Consider the following 20777-nt stretch of genomic DNA (forward strand, 5'->3'; position numbering starts at 1 on the left):
TGGCCTGGATTTATCTGTGAACTGAACCTCTTGTCACTTTTTTCCTTCTCTAGCCTTATTCTGGAGACCTTCTTCTAGCAGCACTGTCTCTTAAACTAGACTCATAGAGATTTTCAATGACACCAAGAACTCTCAATTTGCATGGAGGAATTTTTCAAACTGACCTTTTGAAGTTCATCCATCCTTTTATACTACCCTCTACCGTTTACCATAAATGCTTAGCATGGAACCTCCACCTCAAGTGGGTTTAGTTCAGGAGATTAGGATAGTTGGTGCCCCTAATCGGTGGTTTAAGACTGATTACTTCACCTACTATCAACACATGCCTTCAATTAGGTTCAATGCACACCATAGTTCTCACGCAAACCTACTCCAAAGCATGTGCTTTGTGCCTTGGCCTCCTCTTGGCTTCAATCATCATCGCAACTCTAGCCCTTTCAGCTTTGCAAAGCCTGACCAATGCAAGCTCTACTCAATGCATGCGAAGCTTAATCATCGCACAACCAGCCATCGCCCAAGCATCGCTTGCTTGAACGCCCGAGGCTTGTCTTGCCACGCCCCCATCGCATGTTAACCTCTAAGGCCTTGTCCGCACGCTACACCTTAACGCACAACCTTGCCATCGCTTCCCTTCGCATTCGTGTGCTAGGCTGAACGCCCAGTCCTGTGCCAACGCCATAGCCCCATCAGCCGTGCATCCTCTCTTTGGCAACGCTCAACACCCTTCTGCCGCACGCATACTAACCTTACAAGACTTGGTTGCCGCATGTCTTGTCCACGCATAGGGTTGACTACGCTAAACATGGCTTCTCTTGGCGTGCACATCCGACACATAGCTTCTTCTCACTCGGCCACACTTGGCTTCCTTAAGAGCCCAACTAACCTCAACAAATAAATAAGGCTAACACACATGGCACACCTAAAACGCGTAACACAAAGCCACTCATGGCTACACACTAGCAACACTTAGCCAATTTCTAGCATCACCCGAGAGTCAAGCTTCCAAACTTAAACATTTCTTCTAACTCTTCACCCACTTCCCTACAATTAAACATTAGTTCTCACATTAATCTACTCACCATACTGATCTCAGTAGTAATCATACACAAGTAGGGAAATTAGGGTTCATGGTTTACATTAAGAGTTAGATGTAACTATAGGGGCAAAACGGTAATTTGGCCCAGCTACACTTACGAACTATTTGTGAAGGGTCTTCGTACTGTGGATTGGTTATATCCAATGGACACATAAATATATTTGTAGTGCGAAGAGTGCAGTTGTCGGTCTTTAGTGGAGTGCTCGACAGTTAACGGATGTTGAATAATTTAATTAAAGAGTTTAATTAATTATTCACGAACCATTGAACCTTCAAGTTACAGGTCCGTGAGATCCCCTCGATAACTTATCGAATTTTATGAGAATCAAATTTTGGATTAATTTGAATTGTTCAAATTACTTGACGGAATTAATTATATATGATATAATTAAGTTTATGTAATTATATATGATATAATTACTATAATGTATTTGATACATTATAATATAAAGAATTTATGAAAGGAATTAAATATTTGAATATGATTCAAATGTTAATTATATGAAATAGATTCATATAATTAAAATTTAATGTAAATATAATTATATTAAATACCATGAGAGAGAGAAAAGAAACTATAGGTTGTATTTTGTATATGATACAATTTTAAACTATATATATATGTTATATATGATATAACATATGATTGCATAATATATAATAAATTGGTTATTATATATATTTGTTATAATTTTAATTGTGAATTAAAATGATTTATTAATTATTTTATTATTAAATAAAATTTTAATTATTTAATTTTAATGTAATTAAGGGGAGGGAGTTACATTCACGTAAGAAGTAGTGAAGGTCTCTCCTTAAAAAACCCGCAAAAGAAGAAAAATGACAGAAAAGAAGGTTGCACTCTATAAAAGTTTTTTTTTTAAGCTTTCCCAAGGTTTATCTCTAAAAAAAAAAAAAAAGAAATTTTTCGTTCTCCCTCGATCCGAAAACACTTTAGAGCCCACATTGTTGGGATTGGTGTCTTAAATCTCCTTATAATCTCGTAATTTATAAACTTTGTATAAACATATTGTTGTTAATAAAATAAATGTTGTTTTATAAGCATATACTCAATCCAATAAACTAAGATCCTAGGTTATTTTATGTAATTTAAATAAGTATGTAGAGACATACAAGTGGATCTTGTTTAAATAATAACCTAAACGGTTTGTAGTAGATGGATAAAGTTGGGTACCTTATCCTGGTGACACTACGGATATGGCCCGCTTTGTAGGTATTACAGGTGTTGTAAAGTGCTACAAATGATCTGATCCTAATCATTCATGTAGAGACATGTGAGCGAGAGTATTCTATACAAAGAGTTTGTATAAGATCGGACCACGAAATGATTAGTCTCTTTATATAACGGCGTTAATAATAGATACTTACATTTCACTAGGATGACCATAGGTGACATGATCTGAATCCTGAGTGAGTTGTGAACTCTTACTCATGAAGGTAGTCCTTTGATTTGTATGGTTGAGAATGGCCAGATTGTCAACTCAATAAGCCTACCATTTTGGGGATTTATCTGACTGGCGAGCTGGGAACATAGCTACACGAGACGGAATTCACTCTTTCCTCGATGTAAGGATAAGTAGATAAATTGCTCCCTTAAGGGCTGATTTTGGGGCTTGAACATAGTGGCCATACCCTTTCCTGGCTCGAGAGGGACTTGGTCATAGTTTGACTATGACTTATTGTTCAAATACTATTATATGAATGAGATTCATGAAATTAAATTTAATATAAATATGATTTATATTAAATACTATAAATAAGTTGAGAGGAATTAAATATTTGGATATGATCTAAATACCAATTATATGAATGAGATTCATATAAATGAGTTTAGTATAAATGTAATTTATATTAAATGTCATGTATGGTTAAGAGAAAATACATCTATAGGTTATATTGTATTTGATACAATATGTAACTATAGATTATGTGTTATATGGGATATAACATATAGTTTATATACATATAATAAAGTTGTTATTATATGTATAGCTTAAAGGAATACTGCTAGAAAGAAGACGACAAAAGGCTCTTCACTCTCCTCAGACGTAAGTGGAACCGATCTACACAGCAAGACTACTAGTTTTCATATCCAGAGGAAGGGACATAGCCATATTTTTGTCCAATAATAGAGATTGCTAAACCCGTGACAAAAATTTTTCCTTGTGCGATATCAGTAGCTTTGTAAGAAGTCGGAGCTCTCTCATGATCCACATAATAAGACATTATAGGAGATACAGGTACGGTTCATCTTGTTACTTGTCCAAGCATGTTATTGTCTCATCGGATATGCCATACTCAAATTTTGATGAGGTTATAAACCATTTGTTGTTACTAGCATTGCTCATTACTAGGAAAAGCATTCCCGTTTATCGATTTTCATTAAGGTTACGTTGTAGCTTTCGCTTTAATAATGAATGATATGGTGTCTCTCAATATATATGGCACGCTTGACTAATAATTTCCAAAGGGGTTTTCAACATCTATTTCTGCCAGAACTCTTCTCGAGTGTCCCTCCTAGCGAACGGGAAAAGCTTATCCCTCACTTGCATTCGCCTAATCGAGTAGAACACCCGTCGACGATCATCCCACAACTAGTCCCACCTATAGTTATAGTGTCGAAGACACGATCGATTTTGTTGTTCTTACGACGGTTGTCAAAGACCAGATCTTTACACTTCGTGACCCTTTCTGAGTATGTGCTTAATGCAAGGCCTCATAAAACATAGAACAATGAAGTTATGGATAGATTTGAGGCTTCTATTCCCCAATGGAGTCATCAGTAGTAGCGCCTGCATTTTTTTTAGCATCACTTGCCACATCATCACGACTTTGGCCACAAAGCCCTATCAAAAGAGGAAAGAAAGAGGTTTAAAGTCGCCATCTAGGCATAAGGCCTTAGGACTCGAGAATTTGACTCCAAGTCTATGAACCATTGGTCCGAGAAAGGCTTTCCTTTATATATTCCAGTATAGTAGCAAGGCTTTAAAGCAGGCAAGAAAATGGAAGAAGCGAGTCATTCATTTTACTGAAAAAAAGTCAGCCATTCAGAATTTCGTATTACATAAATATGTGACAATTTTTCTTTAAGTAAGACATTGGCCATCGCCCAAAGGTGACTCATTGAGTCGGTCATCGTTTCTAACAGCCTTTCCTCACTTTAGAAGAAAGGCCACTCGATTATTTGTAAGGGGACGAATATTACTATTAATTTAATTTTATTAAATTAACATTAATTAATTGAAGGGAGGGAGTTACAATTCTCTTCCCCTAATTTCTCTCAGCCAAATATGTGATGAGAGGGGTCAGAGGGATGATGCTCATTGATCTTCCTCCATGAAACACTGAGAAAATAATTCTCTCTAGAAAAAACGAAAAGAGAAGAAAAGTTCTTCTCCTCTCTCCTCCACTCCTCATTCCCTCTTCCAAAACCTTAAAACAGAGCCTACACCTTCTGCCATTCTCAATCCCTAAGGAGAATACAGGAGGCTCCATTTGGTGTTGTCTCTTTTGGAGAAGGAGATCCATATGTGACTTGTTCTAAGGATTTAGTCTTCAAAGGTAAGAGTTTTTGAAACCTTAAGTTTTCCTTTTATTAATGCATGCTATAATTTCTGTAAATGCATATCTTGTTCTTGATTTACTGTAAAACTTACATTAAATGAAAATGGATTTGGCAGGATCTTGCTTCCGCTCAAGGTTCTCTCCCCATAGAGTTCCTTCACACACCTCCTAGATTCTCACTAGAGAATACTGAGGACTCCTTCTGGTAGTGTTCGAGAGATTCGTCTGAAGAACGTCTTCAAGGGTAAGTTTTCCTAAATCTTTTTGGTTTATTCTTTTTTGGCATGCTGTATGATTTATTTTCCCCAAATGCATATGCTGTAAAAATTGTTTTCTTTTAAAAATAGATTGGGAATTGGGATGATCCGCTTCTACTGAGGTCCCCTTCACATTTAGGATCAACTCCGACAACCACCACATACTTTGGCACACAACCACCCTAGATGACCAAATCCGACGACCATTATTTTAATTATTAGTTCATAGTATTTTATAATTGTTCTTTATAATAATTGAACTGTTAGTATATAACATTAAAACAAATTTGTATATAATTTTTTTTTTTTGAAAAAGAGTCGTCAAACACATGAGTATTTTTATTTTAAACAATTATTATTAAAAGTGTTTAAATGAAAATGACTTTTTAAATGACATTTTTTCCAAGTCAATCTAACCCTTAGATTCACTTATACTATGCGCTAGTCTATAGACTATAACACATGAGATGCAAATGAAATTTAGTTTTATTTTAATATATAGAAAAAGGTTGTAAAATATTATGAAATAGTCTTTTTGGGGTGTTTGGCTCACCAACATGAGTTGAGTTGAGCTGGTATAATATACTAACTTATTGTTTGGCCCACTAACTTTAAATGTTAGTGGAGTTGAGTTGGTATATTTTACCAACTCACCCCAACTCTCCATTCTTCCCACGTTTTCAATGGCTCTACCCATCGGCCACTGTGACACTCCAAGAACTAACTCCGGGCTTCGATAACCACCTCCGATGAAAACTCCGGCGACCAACTCCGAGCTCTGACAACCACCTCTGATGACAATTCTAGTGACGAAATCCGAACTTTGACAACCACCTTCGATGACAGCTTCGACGACTAACTCCGAAAACCAATTCTGGCCTTCGACAACCACCTCCGGTGACCCAACTCCGACGACCACCTTCGTGCTACCAACTCCGACGACCTATTGGCTCCGAAAACAAACTTCAATGACCAACTCCGAGTACAAATTTCGATGAAAATTACCTTTGATGATCACCTTGGAGCGAGCAACTTTGACGACCAACTCGAGGCTTTAAAAACCACCTTCGACGACAAACTCCGATAACTAGCTCTAATACCACCTTCATGTGACTAACTTCGGGCTCGACAGTCACCTTTGACTATAATCTCTAGCAAAAATTATCTTTGATGACTAACTTTGATGACTACTTTCGCCCGACCAACTCTCGGATTTAAAAACCATCTTTAATGACAAACTTTGACAACCAACTCCAATACACCTTCATGCAACCAACTTCAGGCTCCGACAATCACCTCCGACTACAAACTCCAACAAAAATCATCTTCGATAATCAACTTCGACAACCACTTCCGATTACTATAGGACTGATGATTGTTAAAGTATATTGTAGTTGATTATATAAAAAATATTATTTTGTCTACATTAAGTGCAATATTTATACATAAGAATTTGTAAAAAAATATTTTTATTTAATTGAATTCACATATCAAATGAGTGTTAAGAATATTTAGACGAAAAGTATGTATGTAATTGAAAAGTATGTAGCATATAATAAAAAAAAAAACCATAAAATGAATTTTTTTTTTTCATGTAACATTTTCCAGCAAAAATTATTTTAAAAAAATAAAGATTTATTCTCTGATGATCCTCCAAATTTAGAGGAAATGAAAGTGAAATTATTGAAGAAATGTGGTGACATTCCATTGGTTATTACGATGACGGAGGAGATTTAATTAAAAAAATTCATGACATAGTAAAAATATAGAGCAACAATAAAAAGAAGAAGAAAAAGAAGATGATGATGATGAAATTCACGGAGAAAAATTAGCTAGAATCAAAAGTGTTGATTTCGCTTTGGTTTCTCATTTTATTTAAACATACTTCTATAAGAAATATAATGGGCTAATTGTCGTTTATTGCCCAAAAAAGAAAGAAAAATTTTAAAAATTAAAAAAAATGCAATCCATATTTTATTCAAACAAATATGGGTAGAATTATTGAATAAAAAAGTTTCAAAACAAAAATAGTAATCATAAAAGTATATTATTGGATAAAAAAGTTTAAAAAAACTGCACTAGATACCCAGATATATGAACTCTGCACTCCAAACACAAACATATGAACTCGGACCAAATAACTCTACATCCCAAACATAGACATATGAACCCTACATATATATGAACTCCACATACATATGAATTCCAGATATTCTATCTCAACTCTTCATCCCTAACAACCTCTTTATGTCATTTGATGCAAATAGTAGTAACTATTGTTTCAAAAAGAAAAAAATAGGAGTAACTATTTTGAATAGAAAGATCACAAAATAAAATTTTAAGAAATTTTAAAGGGTGAAAAGTGTGATTACTTTGTTCAAATAAAGATACAAAGATTCTTCCTTCATAGTCTTTTAGTTTTCATAGGGGTGATATTCAAATTATGAATCTCTCGATGGCTGATACATATTCTATGATTTTAAGTTTGTGTTGACACAATTATCGATAAATTAATAAATTAACATGACATTAAAAATATAATTTTAAACGAAAGTATTAAAATAAAAAAGTGAAAAAGGTAGGGGGAAGGGGTAAGTAAGAGTGGAGAGAGGATGAATTGTGGGATGGTAACTGGAGTCCCCAAATTCCCATGGGAATAATAAAAGGCCCATTCATTTTCCTAACTCAACACAACACAGGGAGTTTCAGTTTCAGTTTCTACCATGCTTTGCGTGCTCTTTTTTTTTGACATTTACACCCCTATAATACTATTATTATTATTATTAAACCCTAAACCCTCTTCGCTCTTCCAAATTCAACAGAAACAAAACACACACATGAGGCAGGCGACGCCTTTTCCAACGCCCACACCGTCGCCCGCCACGTTTTCCCCTCATCCCTCCAATCCCCTTTGCATGCAACGCCCTTCGCATTGGCCCGCTCTCCTTGACACGTGCCCCCTCCCTCTCCCAATTATGTAACTGACCATCCCCATCTAGAACCATCTCATTGACAATTACATTCTAAGAGCCCTACTTCATCCCCTTTTGTGGTTCATATGACCTGACTCACTTGTTATTTTCAATTACTTAATGTCTAGAAGTACTTAAAGCTTAAGCATCTTCTTTTATTTGAATGTAATATTCTCAAATATTCTTTCCTGATCTTATAAACATGATACCGTGAAACTTGAGCTTCTTTTATGATTGTTATTTTAGCCTATTGAGATATGTGTTTCATATACTCTTTTACTAATAAGTAGTAAAATAATAGGAGTATGATCTTGATAAAAGATTAAGAAATTGTAGGTTCAATCATAAATGATTATCTAAATGTTAATGGGATTAGTCAAGATGTGCTTATGTTGATTGAAATGGATCCAACCAAACCAATTGTGATAGATGGATCCACGCATGGAAGCCAAACACACACGCGTTCCTTCATTACCATTGGTGCCACGGCCCATTGATTCGCATTCCCAGTTCCCACCCTTCTCTTATTAGTTATTCTCATCTCTTTCCATTGGATATGCGTTGGCTTTTGCATGGCCCCACTCCCTTTCCCACATGTCCCTTTTCCTTACTCTTCCCTACCCACGTACCCCACCGTACTCTTCCACCTGTCCTTCTCCCCCCTCTCTTCTTCCTTCATGTTGCCCTTCCCTCATTCGCCACTGCCCACCGTTTGTTTCAACTTAAACCCCTTCCCCCCCTTCTCTTTCTCCTCCCTCTCCCTCTCCCTCTCCCTCTCCGATCCCCACCACCACCGCCATGATCAAGACCCTCTCTCCCTTCACTTCCACCGAGAAGACGGCGGAGATCATGTCCCGTTACCGCCCCATTGCCCCTAAGCCCGAATCCCCCTTCCCCACCTCCGATCACTCTCCCAACATTCCTCATTCCGCCTCCTCCTCCTCCTCCTCCTCCTCCTCCTCCACCTTTCTTCGTAATGTATGGCCTCAGTTACAAGCCAGACCCACTCGTACTCGCAAAAGAGTTCGTCCTCCCCCCATTTCCCCTCATTCCTTGAAACGATCCAGAACTACTCCTCCTAATTTCTCCCTCCACCGCCCCTTTCCTTCTTTGCTTCCTCATCTTTCTGTTTCTGCCATTAATGCAGCTTCTGGGTTTGAAGACCCGTCTCCTAATTCTAATCTTGTCACTCTTCCGCTTCTTCCCCCTTCCTCTGCTTCTGATGAACCCACCACCCCTGCTTCTGAGATTAATTTCATTAAGACTTTTGATGAAGGGAGGGGTGTGGAATTGAATGTTGGTGGTTGTGCTGCTGTTGTCTCTGAAATTCCCCAAGAGAAGAATTTTTTGCAGCAACTTCAATGTCCGGTTTCCACTTGCAACGTTATAACGCCGCACCCTGTTCGTCCTGTTGGTTCTAGCATTCGCGTTGGGTGTATCAACGAAGCCCAAAACCCTGGTCACTCCAATAATACTCCGCAGCCGCCGAAAAAACCAGATGAAGTGGAGAAGGAGGTTGAATCCGAGGTGTTACCGGCGGTCATATCAGATTCGAATAATAGAGTGAGAATGGCGAATTCGGCATACAAGGAGATGGTCGGCCAGCCAGAGTGCCTGTGGCTGGATTCGATGGTCACCGGAGATGAACGGCTCAAAGGGAGAAGAATCGGCGGCGAAGTGATGCTCCACCTCTCCGATGCGGCGGCGGTGCCTCATTCGTCTAATGGGTTCTCTTGTTGGGTGAGGATTGAATGGGGAAACGGTGATGGAAAGAAAAATTCCGTCACCGCCTTTTGCGATGTTATCAAACTTTCTTGCGTGTCTCGAGACTATCTCTTCACGTGGAGGTTCCACACTCAAACAGGGGATAATCATAATAATAATGCTTCGAAACCCATTTGTATCAACGTTTGATAATCAAATCAAAACGTATAAAAAAAGAAGGGAAAAAGAAAAAAAAAAAACCCTTAGCCATAGCCTTAGCGTAGCTTAGTTTGTTTTGGGACTTTGATGCCTCTAAAGACCATATCCAGAAATTACGTATAATCGGTAAATGTTTTATGTATATGTTAGTGTTGAATTATAAGATATTAGAAGCTATTAATCATATATACATAGTGTTTGTTTAAGGTTGAAATTCAAACCCTGGTGTTCTGTAAATTGTGACGTCCAGAAATGGACAAATTAACAAACGGCCTATTTTGGAGCATGTTGATGTTATTTAGGTAACGGATGATTAATACGTTGGCTTTAATTATAAGTTTATTTGAATTCACCAACCAAAGTGGAAATCAGAGGCAAAACCCAAAAAAGACCCACGCAGTAACTTCTTTTGTTTTACAATAACGTTCAAATTTCAAAGAGAGTGGTACTAAAGTTGAAAAGGGAACAACGTAAAAACAGGACTAAAATAAGGAAGAAAGCTGAGAACATAAAGAAAAAAGGCCTACGAATGTAAGGTCCTTTAATGGCTTCCTTCCAGCTGGCTCAAGTTTCCTTTTTCTTTGATGAGTTGGGTATGGTGATGTTTGCAGTAAAGTCGTCCTTCATGTGCAATGTAATTTGATGGGCTGATTGTACATCCGCCATGGCAGCACTTGAAGCAGCTCTTATGGTACGAGGTTCCATTCACTGAAACCTGAGAAAAAAAATATTAAAAAATGGTCTTAAAATTTACCCAATTCATAACAGAGCTTCTTCAGTTACAAAATTTAGACAACTTCCAAATCCATTTCAATTCAAAATTTTACCTTTTCAGTTGGATAAACTGTGTTCTTACAGCCAAGGCACTTGTCTTTAGTACCCACGAACATACTTGCAAGCTTAGTCGCTGCTGGTTTCTGTCAAATGCATTCGAATAATCTCTTCAAAGGATGAGTTGAAATTAACACAAAACAGAGCAGAATATAATTTAATTAGCTACCTCAGAATCAGCCGGTTTCTCCGGTTTCCCAATCTTTGGCGTCCCTAAAATCAAGATACAAAAGAATGTTGGTTTGAGCTGATGAGAATGATTCAAACCACCTTTTTTTCTTTTTTTCCATGATTTTGAATACCTTCAAAGCTTTTGTCTAAGCTTCCAGTTCTTTTAAAGAGCTGATCAAAGTGTGGCCGACAATAAAGCACCCCTTCAAACGAATTGTAATTGCTTAACTGCAAATCAGATCTGTAATCAGTGAATCGTTTAATTTAACCATAACCCACCAAAATTAAGCTCTTCCAGTTAGCGATCTGAAATCTGATTTCAATGATTCGACAGATCAGAGAGTTTGATATAAAGGGATAATGATTACCTTGAGAGTTCCATTGCAGTGGTGACAGCGGAAGCAAGCTTTGTGGTAGACACGATTGTCAGCAGTGAGCTTGTCGACTAAATAGACAGTCTTGTCGCAAGCCATGCATTTCTGGGTGGTTCCTGCAAAAGCCATGGCAATTGCAAAAGAATCTCAGTTTCTTGTTTCTGTGTTGAAATTTGAGTCGGTGATTAAAGGGAAGGAGGAGGAAGAAGAAGACAATGTGAAGGAGATAAGGAAGGGGGAAAGAAGGGGCAGAGAGATAGAAATTGGGCAATGGATGTGTAAGATATGGGTGTGTATTGAGAGATTCAAATAGACAAATCTAAAGTTGGAGGGGCATAAATGGTAATCAAATTGTCTGAATTTGCAAGCATCCAACCCAACCAACTACCCCTATGTCTCTTAGATTTTTTCCCCCTTTCCACTTTCAATTTGGTCTTTAAAGTTTCTTTACAATATTATGAATAGTTTCATCAATTTGTAATAAAATTTGCTTTTACAAAAACGTTACATTGTTATTACTCTCATATTATCTGAGGTTTAAAATGATCAAATACAAAGCGTCTTGGTGATAAAGTAGCATTATCAATGTTATAGAATAAAAACTAAGTTTGTTACGACTTAGTATCATTAAAGTCGTGACAAATCATTAAAGTTGCATAGGAAGAAAACATTAAGGAAAAATTCCCTATAAAAGGTAAAGGTCATTCCTTCACAACAATACGCAACAATATCTTAACTTACCTCGGCATCTGTTTAGACTTAATATTGTTGACTTGAACTTTTGAAATGTACAAAACCAAGTATTATACTGGCCCAAGATTCTATTATTGAACGTTATATTGTTTATGAGCTAAGCTCATCTCCAATGTCAAACAAATCATTTAGTTTCTTTTGAATTGTGTATCAACAATCTAATAGATTGTCATATAAATGCCGATGGTTGATCATTATAATTATACCACCTAAATTGCTTAAACTAGATTTATGACCTAATAGGTGTTCTATTTCCTTTTGGTTCTATAGGGGTTATCTGGAGGGCAATATGTGTGTCAACGTATTTGGATGGGACCATGAAAATTTGGAGGGGTGACAAAGGAATTAAAAAGAAAAAAAAAAAAAAAAACCTCAAGTGCAAAAGGGAAATTTGAAATCACAAAAAGAAATAATTGAAATGAAATTAAAAGATTCCTTCCCTATTTACGAGCTTGTAATAATTAATCATGGGGGAAGAGGTATCGCTTTTTAATTGATTTCTTTGCCAACCACTTTACTATTCTTAATTGACGTTCGATTGATTTTGTTGTCATCTCATATATTGAATTTTTCAAAAAATTTGTCAAGTAAAATGTTAAATTATTATGATTCTGTTAACATTTTTATTAATATTTTTGCATGTTTATGAGCTCGCCATTAACATAAAAGTGAATTGACATTTATGATTAAAAAAATGATGAAACATAAAAAGAACCAATGATATTAAATAATATAATATGTACTCTAACTTAAGTAAAATATTTATTATTAATTTAAATATATATTCATGAAAATATTGATATTTCAATAAAATTGAGATATCTATATTTTTAATCACCACCACATCAAACTTGGTCAAAGAATATTTAAAGGGAAAAGGGAAGGTAGCCATGGAACATGGGCATTGGAATGATTGGGTTGGCACACCGAAGGCCTTCCAAGTTCCAATCACTCTCAACTTTTTAATTTAATATTGATTTATTAATTTGTTTTTAATTTTAATTCTGGGCATTTGGTCTAGTGGTATGATTCTCGCTTTGGGTGCGAGAGGTCCCGAGTTCGATTCTCGGAATGCCCCTAAAATGTGTCCCATTTTTTGGCAATTTCTTAACCGCCTTTTTCGTCGCGGGTTTTCTTCCTATCTGAAGCCCCAGTTCTCCTGAATTTACAGCGAACGAGTTTGAGTGCGGTTTTTCTGGTCTCTTTTCCCCTTCTCCATTGCTACTCAGCATTTTGGTACATCGAAATCTTTGGATTCAGCTTGTTGCAGTTTAATTAGTTGGGGAAATTTCTTGGCGAAGGAATTTCGAAAAGTAGGTCTTTTGAGGGTGGAGGAAAAGAGTGGAAAACGAAGATGGTATTTGGGCAAGTTGTAATCGGTCCGCCTGGTTCAGGAAAGACTACCTACTGTAATGGCATGTCTCAATTTTTGCAACTAATCGGAAGGTACGAACTTCTCTATGGTGTGCAGCGTAATAACGCATTGATTGAACTTATTTTGTGTTCGTAGCATCTTATCCTCCTTTGCTGCATCTTCCCAGTTAGCTAAACCCTAGGCTTGATCGAATTTTACTCCCTTGGTAGAAAGTCACGTGTTAACTTGTTGTTTGTTTATTCAATCCGACTGTGCGCTAGTCTTTCTATTTGTCATATTTATGAGTTTTCAGTATTTTGAACTGATACTGGTTAAATCGATGCAATAGCAAGCGAACTATACAATGTGATTGGTTGAAGAATGGAAATGAAGCAATTCGTAATTTATATAAGTTTCTTGACATAAGTCATCATCCGATCGTTTAGGTAGATGGCTGATAATTGAGATGTAGGATCGTCGCTTCAGAATGAGCCATGCACTCATGCTATAGTTAAGTTTTCTTATTTAGCATATCAATAGATAGCTTCTGTTATCTCATGACTTCGATAAATTCTTATATGTTAGAACTCCTTCTCTAAAGGGTGGCTTAAGAGCTTGTATTCGCAGTTGTGAAATCCAATGTTTTTTTCTTCCTTCTTTTTTTAAAGAAAAAGATTAACTATTTATTTATTTATTTTTTTTTTTTTTAATCTAGCAAGCCCTATATAATGAGTCCATCTCTTTTAATTACTTTCATGACTTCTTCTTGCTTCCTTACAGGAAGGTTGCTGTCATTAACTTGGATCCTGCTAACGATTCATTACCGTATCCTCACTAATCGTTTTTCTTCCCAATCTGTTGCTCTCTGAGTCTCAACTTTTTACGTGTATTCGAAGAGTTCATTTGGCTAAAATGCAAGTGAAAGGTATCCTTGACGTAAATGTAGCTATGAATGCGCTGTAAACATTGAGGATCTGATCAAGTTAAGTGATGTGATGATGGAACATTCTCTTGGTCCCAATGGAGGTAGGTATACCAGAGTCTTTGTTAAGCTCTTTTTCTTCTAAAATTATTGTGCCAGGTTCCCAAAAGTCCAATTAATTGATGGTGAGTAAAACATGTTATGCTATGCCACATGTTAAACTTGACGAGTTATGGATGAGAGATAGAAAATATCTCTATGAGATGATATGAACTATAGAAAAATTGTCTTGTATGAAAAACCTTTGGTCATTAATATAAAAAAGGGGAAACAGTGACCTTCTTTCAAGTTGAAAAAATTTAGCCTGAGAAATTTCAGTAATGTGTTGTAGACGTAGTAGTAGGTGACTATATGGTGAGCCATTGACCAACGTAGTTTGTTTTTTGATATCTTTGTTGGAATTTGTATTTATATGTTTTACAGGCTTGGTTTATTGCATGGATTATCTGGAGAAAAATATAGATTGGTTGCAAGCTAGATTGGCACCTCTTTTGAAAGGTTGGTATAATGCGTTAGTTTGTTTCCCGACAACTGGTTGATCAATCTATTTCCCACCTTCATTAAATTCTTGTCAAAATAGTGAGGAAATTTTTTTTTATGATGTTATATGAATTTCAATTATGTTTTTTGCGTATGCAATTCTGAGATGTGCATCAGGAAAATTAAGCTTAAGGATTGATATGTTATTAAATTATTGTTTGTAGTTTATCTTTATAAGTGCACCCTTTTGTTTTATCATTCGTTTTGCTCATAATAATTTTCTGCTGCTCATGAATGTGTATATATTTACAATGTGATTATATATTAGATTGTGAATGTTGAATGTTTAGTACGGGTAATTTCTTGTTTAATTGGTTTTTTGTTTGTCTAGATGTTACCCTTCTGTTGGTTTACTATATTCATCAGTTTCTTGGCTAAGAATTTTCAGAATTCCACCTGATGATATTATCAAATTTTTGCAGATCATTATCTCCTATTCGATTTTCCAGGACAAGTTGAATTATTTTCCCTACACTCCAATGCCAAGAATGTTATAAAGAAACTCATTAAGAATTTGAATCTGAGGGTACAGGCTTTTGGAGAAATATGTATATTTGAACTTTGCCTTCATTTCTAGGGTCCATTTGACAACATTGAGTTTCTACTTTTCTGTCATTAGAAAATTAGCTCATCTCTCTCACTCGCTCAGAACATATTTAAAATCCTTGTTAAAGTTTAAAAACCAAAAAAGTAGTTTTATTTTCTTAGTAAAAACAAAACAAATAAATTATTGGTGAACAAGCCTAGACTATAAAAACAGAAAATCAGAAATGAATTATTGTCAAATGGGCCCTAGTTTGTTACAAAATGCTATTAAAAAACATCTTAATAAGATTTTCCTTCTTCTACAGTTGACTGCAGTGCATTTAGTTGATGCTCATCTTTGCAGTGACCCTGGGAAGTATGTTAGTGCACTGCTGCTCTCTTTATCAACCATGTTGCATCTGGATCTCCCACACGTTAATGTCTTATCTAAGATTGATTTAATTGAGAACTATGGAAGGCTAGGTATGTTTTATTGTTTACGTTCGTGTCTGGTGAAGACCAATCACATTGGTAATTGTAATTGCTGCTTATTATTTTTAATCTTACAGCTTTTAATCTTGACTTCTATACGGATGTGCAAGACTTATCATACCTACAACATCATCTTGACCAAGATCCTCGCTCTGCCAAGTACAGGTTTGATGTTGATTGCCACATTTTTATCCAAATTTTGGATCTTTTCACTTTATAATTAATGGTTAAATTGAAGTATAACTGTTATCTTCACTGTCCGTCATTCATTGTTCTTTTATATAACTAGAGCATTGACCTTATTGCTTTCTCACTGTAGGTCCCATCTTTCAAAATGATATTGATATGTTTATTATTGATCTATCCTCAAATCTTTTTCCTTCCAAAATGATAGTTGCAATTTATGATCACAAATTCCATGTTGTCCTGGCATAATCTATTGTGATACAAATGCCTACTCAGTATTTTCTTCACTCTCTGGAAGATAGGTTAGCTTGCAAAGCTTCAAAAGTGCTTTTGGCATCTCTTTTATTATATGATAATATTCTCTCTTTATTGCAGAAAGCTCACTAAGGAGCTTTGTGGTGTAATTGAAGATTTTGGTTTAGTCGATTTTACAACCTTAGATATCCAGGCAAGTCATCTGTCCTTACTTTTTGCATATCAATTGGTCATTCCATTCTGATGGCTTATGGTCAGATCCTTATTCACAGGATAAAGAGAGTGTAGGAAATCTAGTTAAGCTAATAGACAAGACCAATGGGTACATTTTTGCTGGTATGGAAGCAAGTGCAGTTGAATTCAGCAAGATTGCAGTTGGTGCTACGGATTGGGACTATTACAGATATCCTTTTTTGCATACAATTTCTTGTTATATAATTCCTTCTATTTTGCCGTGTTTATTTTGTTAAATCATCAATCAACTCAAAGGATTAAGTTAATGAGTTATGGTAAATTTAATTATATTAATACTTCAACAATTCCCTCACGTGTGGATTTGAAAATTCGGTAGTAGACCCAACAAGTAAAAATCAATATTAATCAGGAAGGAAATGACTTTACAAGGATTCAAACACATGACCTCCAACTCTAACACACAACTGGTTGTGGTTGTCTTATATGCTGTTCTCCTCTCTTGTTAATGTTGATTTATTACTCTAAAGGAACAGTTTGTCAAAATTTGCTTAACTAAGTATTACAGTTGCAGCAGTGCAAGAGAAGTACATGGATGATGAAACTCTAAAGTTCGATGACTGATGACTAAGATTAATATAGATTTTCTGCCGAGGAAGTGCACGTATTGGTGAACTGGTCACATCTGCATTCACGTGCATTGACTGTGCATAAGTTCCCAAGCGTGGCGGTTGAACTGCAGCAATGTTTAGTGTCTTATCTCTTGTGCTGTGCAGCAGCAAATGTTCTTCTCAGCCATAGTGCCTGGTAAGATGGTGAGTGTTATAAATGTGCAAATTCCCTGTCTCTTTATAGTTTTTAAAAGCATGTGGTTCGGAGACTACTATATTTAGTCACTCGAGTATGACTGTGTTGTGCTCCATGGTGTCAAGTTGAACAACTATTGCCCCATCTTTTGGCATCTATTTATGATTTTTCCTCTCTTTTGCTTTTGTGTTTTTTTCCTTCAAATCATCAAACTCATAACTCATACTTCAAAAACAATAGATGACTATGCATTTGCATCGGATGATACATTACCCTCTTATTTCGTAGGTCAATTATGCATGTGTGTTTTATTGCTCAGTTGGTGGGTGGGTACAGTTAGAAGTTTTGTGGGTTCAAATAGTGGCTCCATGGGGGAGATAATTTGAAGGGAAAATTTGAAATTTTGTGTGGTGAAGCAATGGATAATGGAGAACGGTCGTTATCTGTTGGAATGTGGTTGTTATATGTTTGCGTTGCATTGCTCATTATTTTCAAATAATAGCTTTCATTTTCTTTCTTTATTTGTCAGTGTCTTTACGTTCATAATCTTCTCGACACATGCATGCACTAGCTCGTCTTCCCATCTCTCACCTGCCCCTTCGGCTCATTTAAGAATCTCTCACCATCATTTCCTAACTTTTTGTTTGGTTTGTTTCGTTTCTTGTTCCACTAGTCTATTAACACTTAGATATTTGTTTCTACTTTCTGTTTATCGGAAGTATTTCTTGAAGTTTATGCTAGTTTCTACAAATAGAAATATTTTTAAAACAAGATTATTATGCTTTCTGTATATCTAGATTTTGAATTTGAAATTTTAAAATGTAGAATTATATTAGAAAAGTTTAAAAGTTCAGTAAATCTGATATTTCAGGTTATAAACTTGATTTGTTTTTGTTGCTCTAAAATATGCATCATATAATGTTCTATAAATTATATGATATTATAATATAGTAATTATGCAAAGAAAAAATGTAAAATAAGTTTATAATTTAATTAATAATAGTTTATATTTAACAGGGTAATTACTCCGAGTTTGATGCTTTATAAATATATTATGGAACTCAAATTTTGAAACTTATACCAAATACATTTGAAACCATGCATGTTTTCAAAGAGAAAAATACCTTATTGGTTCTTAGGTTTTGGGTTTAGTTTCTATTTAGTCCTTAAATTTCAAAATGTTATACATTTAGTCCTTAATTTTCAGTTTAGTTCCAATTTTAGTCTATAAGTTTCAAAATATTCAATTTTACCCTTAACATTTGAGTTTTGCTTCAATTTGGTCTCTATGTATCATGATTTATACTCTTTTAAACTTTGATTATTTATTAAATATTCATTTTCGCACGAAACTTAAAAGAACCAAAAAGATGTTTTACCCTTTTCAAAAAATCTGTTTTCAAAATTTTAAATTCAAATTGTTTAACAAGCATGTCCTTAAATTCTTGACTAACAAGTTTTTAAAAATTATTTATTTTTTCTTTTTTTAACTTTTTGAATTTTAGGTTTGGTTTTTAAAAATTAGTGAACAGTATACAATAAAAATCAAATGGTTATTATTAAACAAGTTTTTCTATTTCAATATTTTGTATATAACAAAAAAAATATAATTAAAGGGACGTTTGAGATGTAGAGTAGGTTATTATAGTATGTGGGTTATAATAAACTGTCTGCTTTTATAGTTTGTATTTAGGGTGCAAACTTTTTCTACTACCATCTTTTATAATACTAATAATTATGCATATGAAATGTCATATTTTGAAAATATAATTACGACTATATGTTCTACCAATTTATATAAAATTAATTTGATCGTAATTTATACTAAAAATTAATCACTATTTTTTTTTGTCATTTTGGAAGGTACTTTAGTTAACATGGCCAAAAAGGGAAAAAAAAGTACATTACTTTCCTATGCTATTCATGTGTTTCATATATAAACCTTTCATTTTTGGAGGTAGAAAAAATGTAAGACAAAATAACTAACTCATGATTGCATGATTAAAATATGATTAGAAAGATTTCATGTCAAATATACTACAAACTTAAATGTATAATTGAAACAAAGTAAGCATTGTTCATTATTGAAAAGCAGTTCAAAACATGGGTTGATCAAACATTCTCTTCAAGGAAGAGGTTGTAATAGTCCACCTTCGGAGTTGTGGAAGCGAATAAGAAGCTTTCTGTACCTTGCACATTGCGGAATATGATTTGCATAAACTTCACCCTCTGTCGGTTATGCAATTCAGGAATATCTTGGAGTTGGTTTATGAATTTCGCACGTAGTTCGACTTCGGTTGCATGCCTCTCTTTCGACCATTCTGCAATCACCTTTAATTGGTCATTTGCGAACTCCATCGCATTCCTAACAATCTTTGTAATTTCATATTGATTCCCACTTCGCTTCTTCTTTCTTTCTCTTGAAGCATTTCCTGCTTCAATGTTTCAACCAGTATGTGTTCCATGCATGTCATCTTGTGACATGTCCATTCCCTGACTAGACATCGTGAGGATGTTTGGATCCTGTGATTCATGAATAAGAATACTATTATTCATATGGTTTGACATGTTAAACCCATCTATAGATTTGGTTTCGACCGCGATGGAATTAATGGAGATGAAGAAACGTGAAATCAGATTTGAAGACGACATTGAAACCAGATCTGAAGTTGGAGAAATAAAGAGAGAAGGAAGAATGAACCAGATTTGAGCATAATGTTCGATTAGACAAGAACAGAGACAGAAATGATGAGGGAAAAGAGAGGAGATGTTGCAAATAGTGAACAATGTTGATTGTGGGGTTGGAAATAGTGTTCCTTAGAGTTATAATCTGAGGATAAAATTGGAGTTCTAACTAAAAATAATTAGAGTCTCAAACATGGAGTTTATTAGTCCACTTCACTGCACTCCACTCTTGGGCCAAAACAGGTCCTTAATTTTTATCTATTATTTCCAGTTTAGAACTTCCACTTTATTTTTAAACAAAAAAAAAAAAAAAAGAAAAAAAAAACCATGTCGTATATGAAACCATAATCTTTCACGGATACATTGCCAAATTTAATCAACGGTTAATCTGTGCCTCAATAAAAACTCGAACTTAATGAGGGTGGTAGTAATCGTATTTTGAATCAATCAATTACTTTGTTTTAAAATCAAACTTAAATTGTTGCAAAATTGATCTTTTTAAAATTAGTGAGATTACAAAGGTTTATATATTGTTTTCGGTTAAAAATAGTGGGTGAATTGAAAAAAAGAAGAAAAAAAAAGAAAAAAAAGGAAAATTACAACATTTAAATAAGCTTAGAATCTAATGTGATGAAACTAAAGGTCTAAAATGAACTTAGGAGTTAAAAATTAAGTTCCCCGTCCCCTCAAATAATATATATATATATATATATAGAAAAATATTTAAGTGAATTTCGAACAGTATTTATCTTTGTATATTTTACTAAATTGTTCAATCATAATTTATCATGTGGTAA

At 35.0% G+C, this 20777-nt stretch overlaps 3 protein-coding genes and 1 non-coding gene across 7 annotated transcripts; 3 read left to right on the forward strand and 1 right to left on the reverse strand.

The window, feature by feature from the left end:
• The first annotated feature begins 8555 nt into the window (after window positions 1-8555).
• LOC120087282 (uncharacterized) lies at window positions 8556-10053 on the forward strand. The gene has a single exon (XM_039044228.2). The coding sequence runs from the start codon at window positions 8709-8711 to the stop codon at window positions 9822-9824; it is 1116 nt and encodes a 371-aa protein (XP_038900156.1). The 5' UTR covers window positions 8556-8708; the 3' UTR covers window positions 9825-10053.
• Window positions 10054-10154: 101 nt separating this feature from the next.
• On the reverse strand, window positions 10155-11610 carry LOC120087283 (LIM domain-containing protein WLIM1). The gene is made up of 5 exons (XM_039044229.2): window positions 11204-11610; window positions 10967-11063; window positions 10834-10877; window positions 10661-10750; window positions 10155-10548 (listed from the first exon to the last, which is right to left on the reverse strand). The coding sequence occupies exons 1-5, from the start codon at window positions 11336-11338 to the stop codon at window positions 10375-10377; spliced, it is 540 nt and encodes a 179-aa protein (XP_038900157.1). The 5' UTR covers window positions 11339-11610; the 3' UTR covers window positions 10155-10374.
• Window positions 11611-12968: 1358 nt separating this feature from the next.
• TRNAP-UGG (transfer RNA proline (anticodon UGG)) lies at window positions 12969-13040 on the forward strand. Its single transcript has one exon. It is a non-coding gene; the product is annotated as a tRNA-Pro (tRNA).
• Window positions 13041-13070: 30 nt separating this feature from the next.
• On the forward strand, window positions 13071-20196 carry QQT1 (P-loop containing nucleoside triphosphate hydrolases superfamily protein). Of its 4 annotated transcripts, none has more exons than XR_005484355.2 (11): window positions 13071-13408; window positions 14097-14141; window positions 14263-14342; window positions 14722-14796; window positions 15261-15364; window positions 15690-15846; window positions 15933-16020; window positions 16417-16489; window positions 16569-16699; window positions 17055-17303; window positions 19881-20196. XR_005484355.2 is itself a non-coding variant. In XM_039043684.2 (10 exons), exons 1-10 carry the CDS (start codon window positions 13317-13319, stop codon window positions 17110-17112), a joined length of 903 nt encoding a protein of 300 aa, XP_038899612.1. In that variant the 5' UTR covers window positions 13071-13316; the 3' UTR covers window positions 17113-17472. The 4 variants fall into 4 exon arrangements, 1 of the variants encoding a protein (XP_038899612.1); XR_005484353.2 differs by lacking the exon at window positions 19881-20196 and adding an exon at window positions 19391-19850; XR_005484354.2 differs by lacking the exon at window positions 19881-20196 and adding an exon at window positions 19545-19850.
• Window positions 20197-20777: the final 581 nt, after the last annotated feature.

This window comes from Benincasa hispida, chromosome 9 (genome assembly GCF_027475165.1).
Source record: "Benincasa hispida cultivar pf3 chromosome 9, pf3_genome.v1.1, whole genome shotgun sequence".
Taxonomy (NCBI): Eukaryota; Viridiplantae; Streptophyta; class Magnoliopsida; order Cucurbitales; family Cucurbitaceae; genus Benincasa; species Benincasa hispida.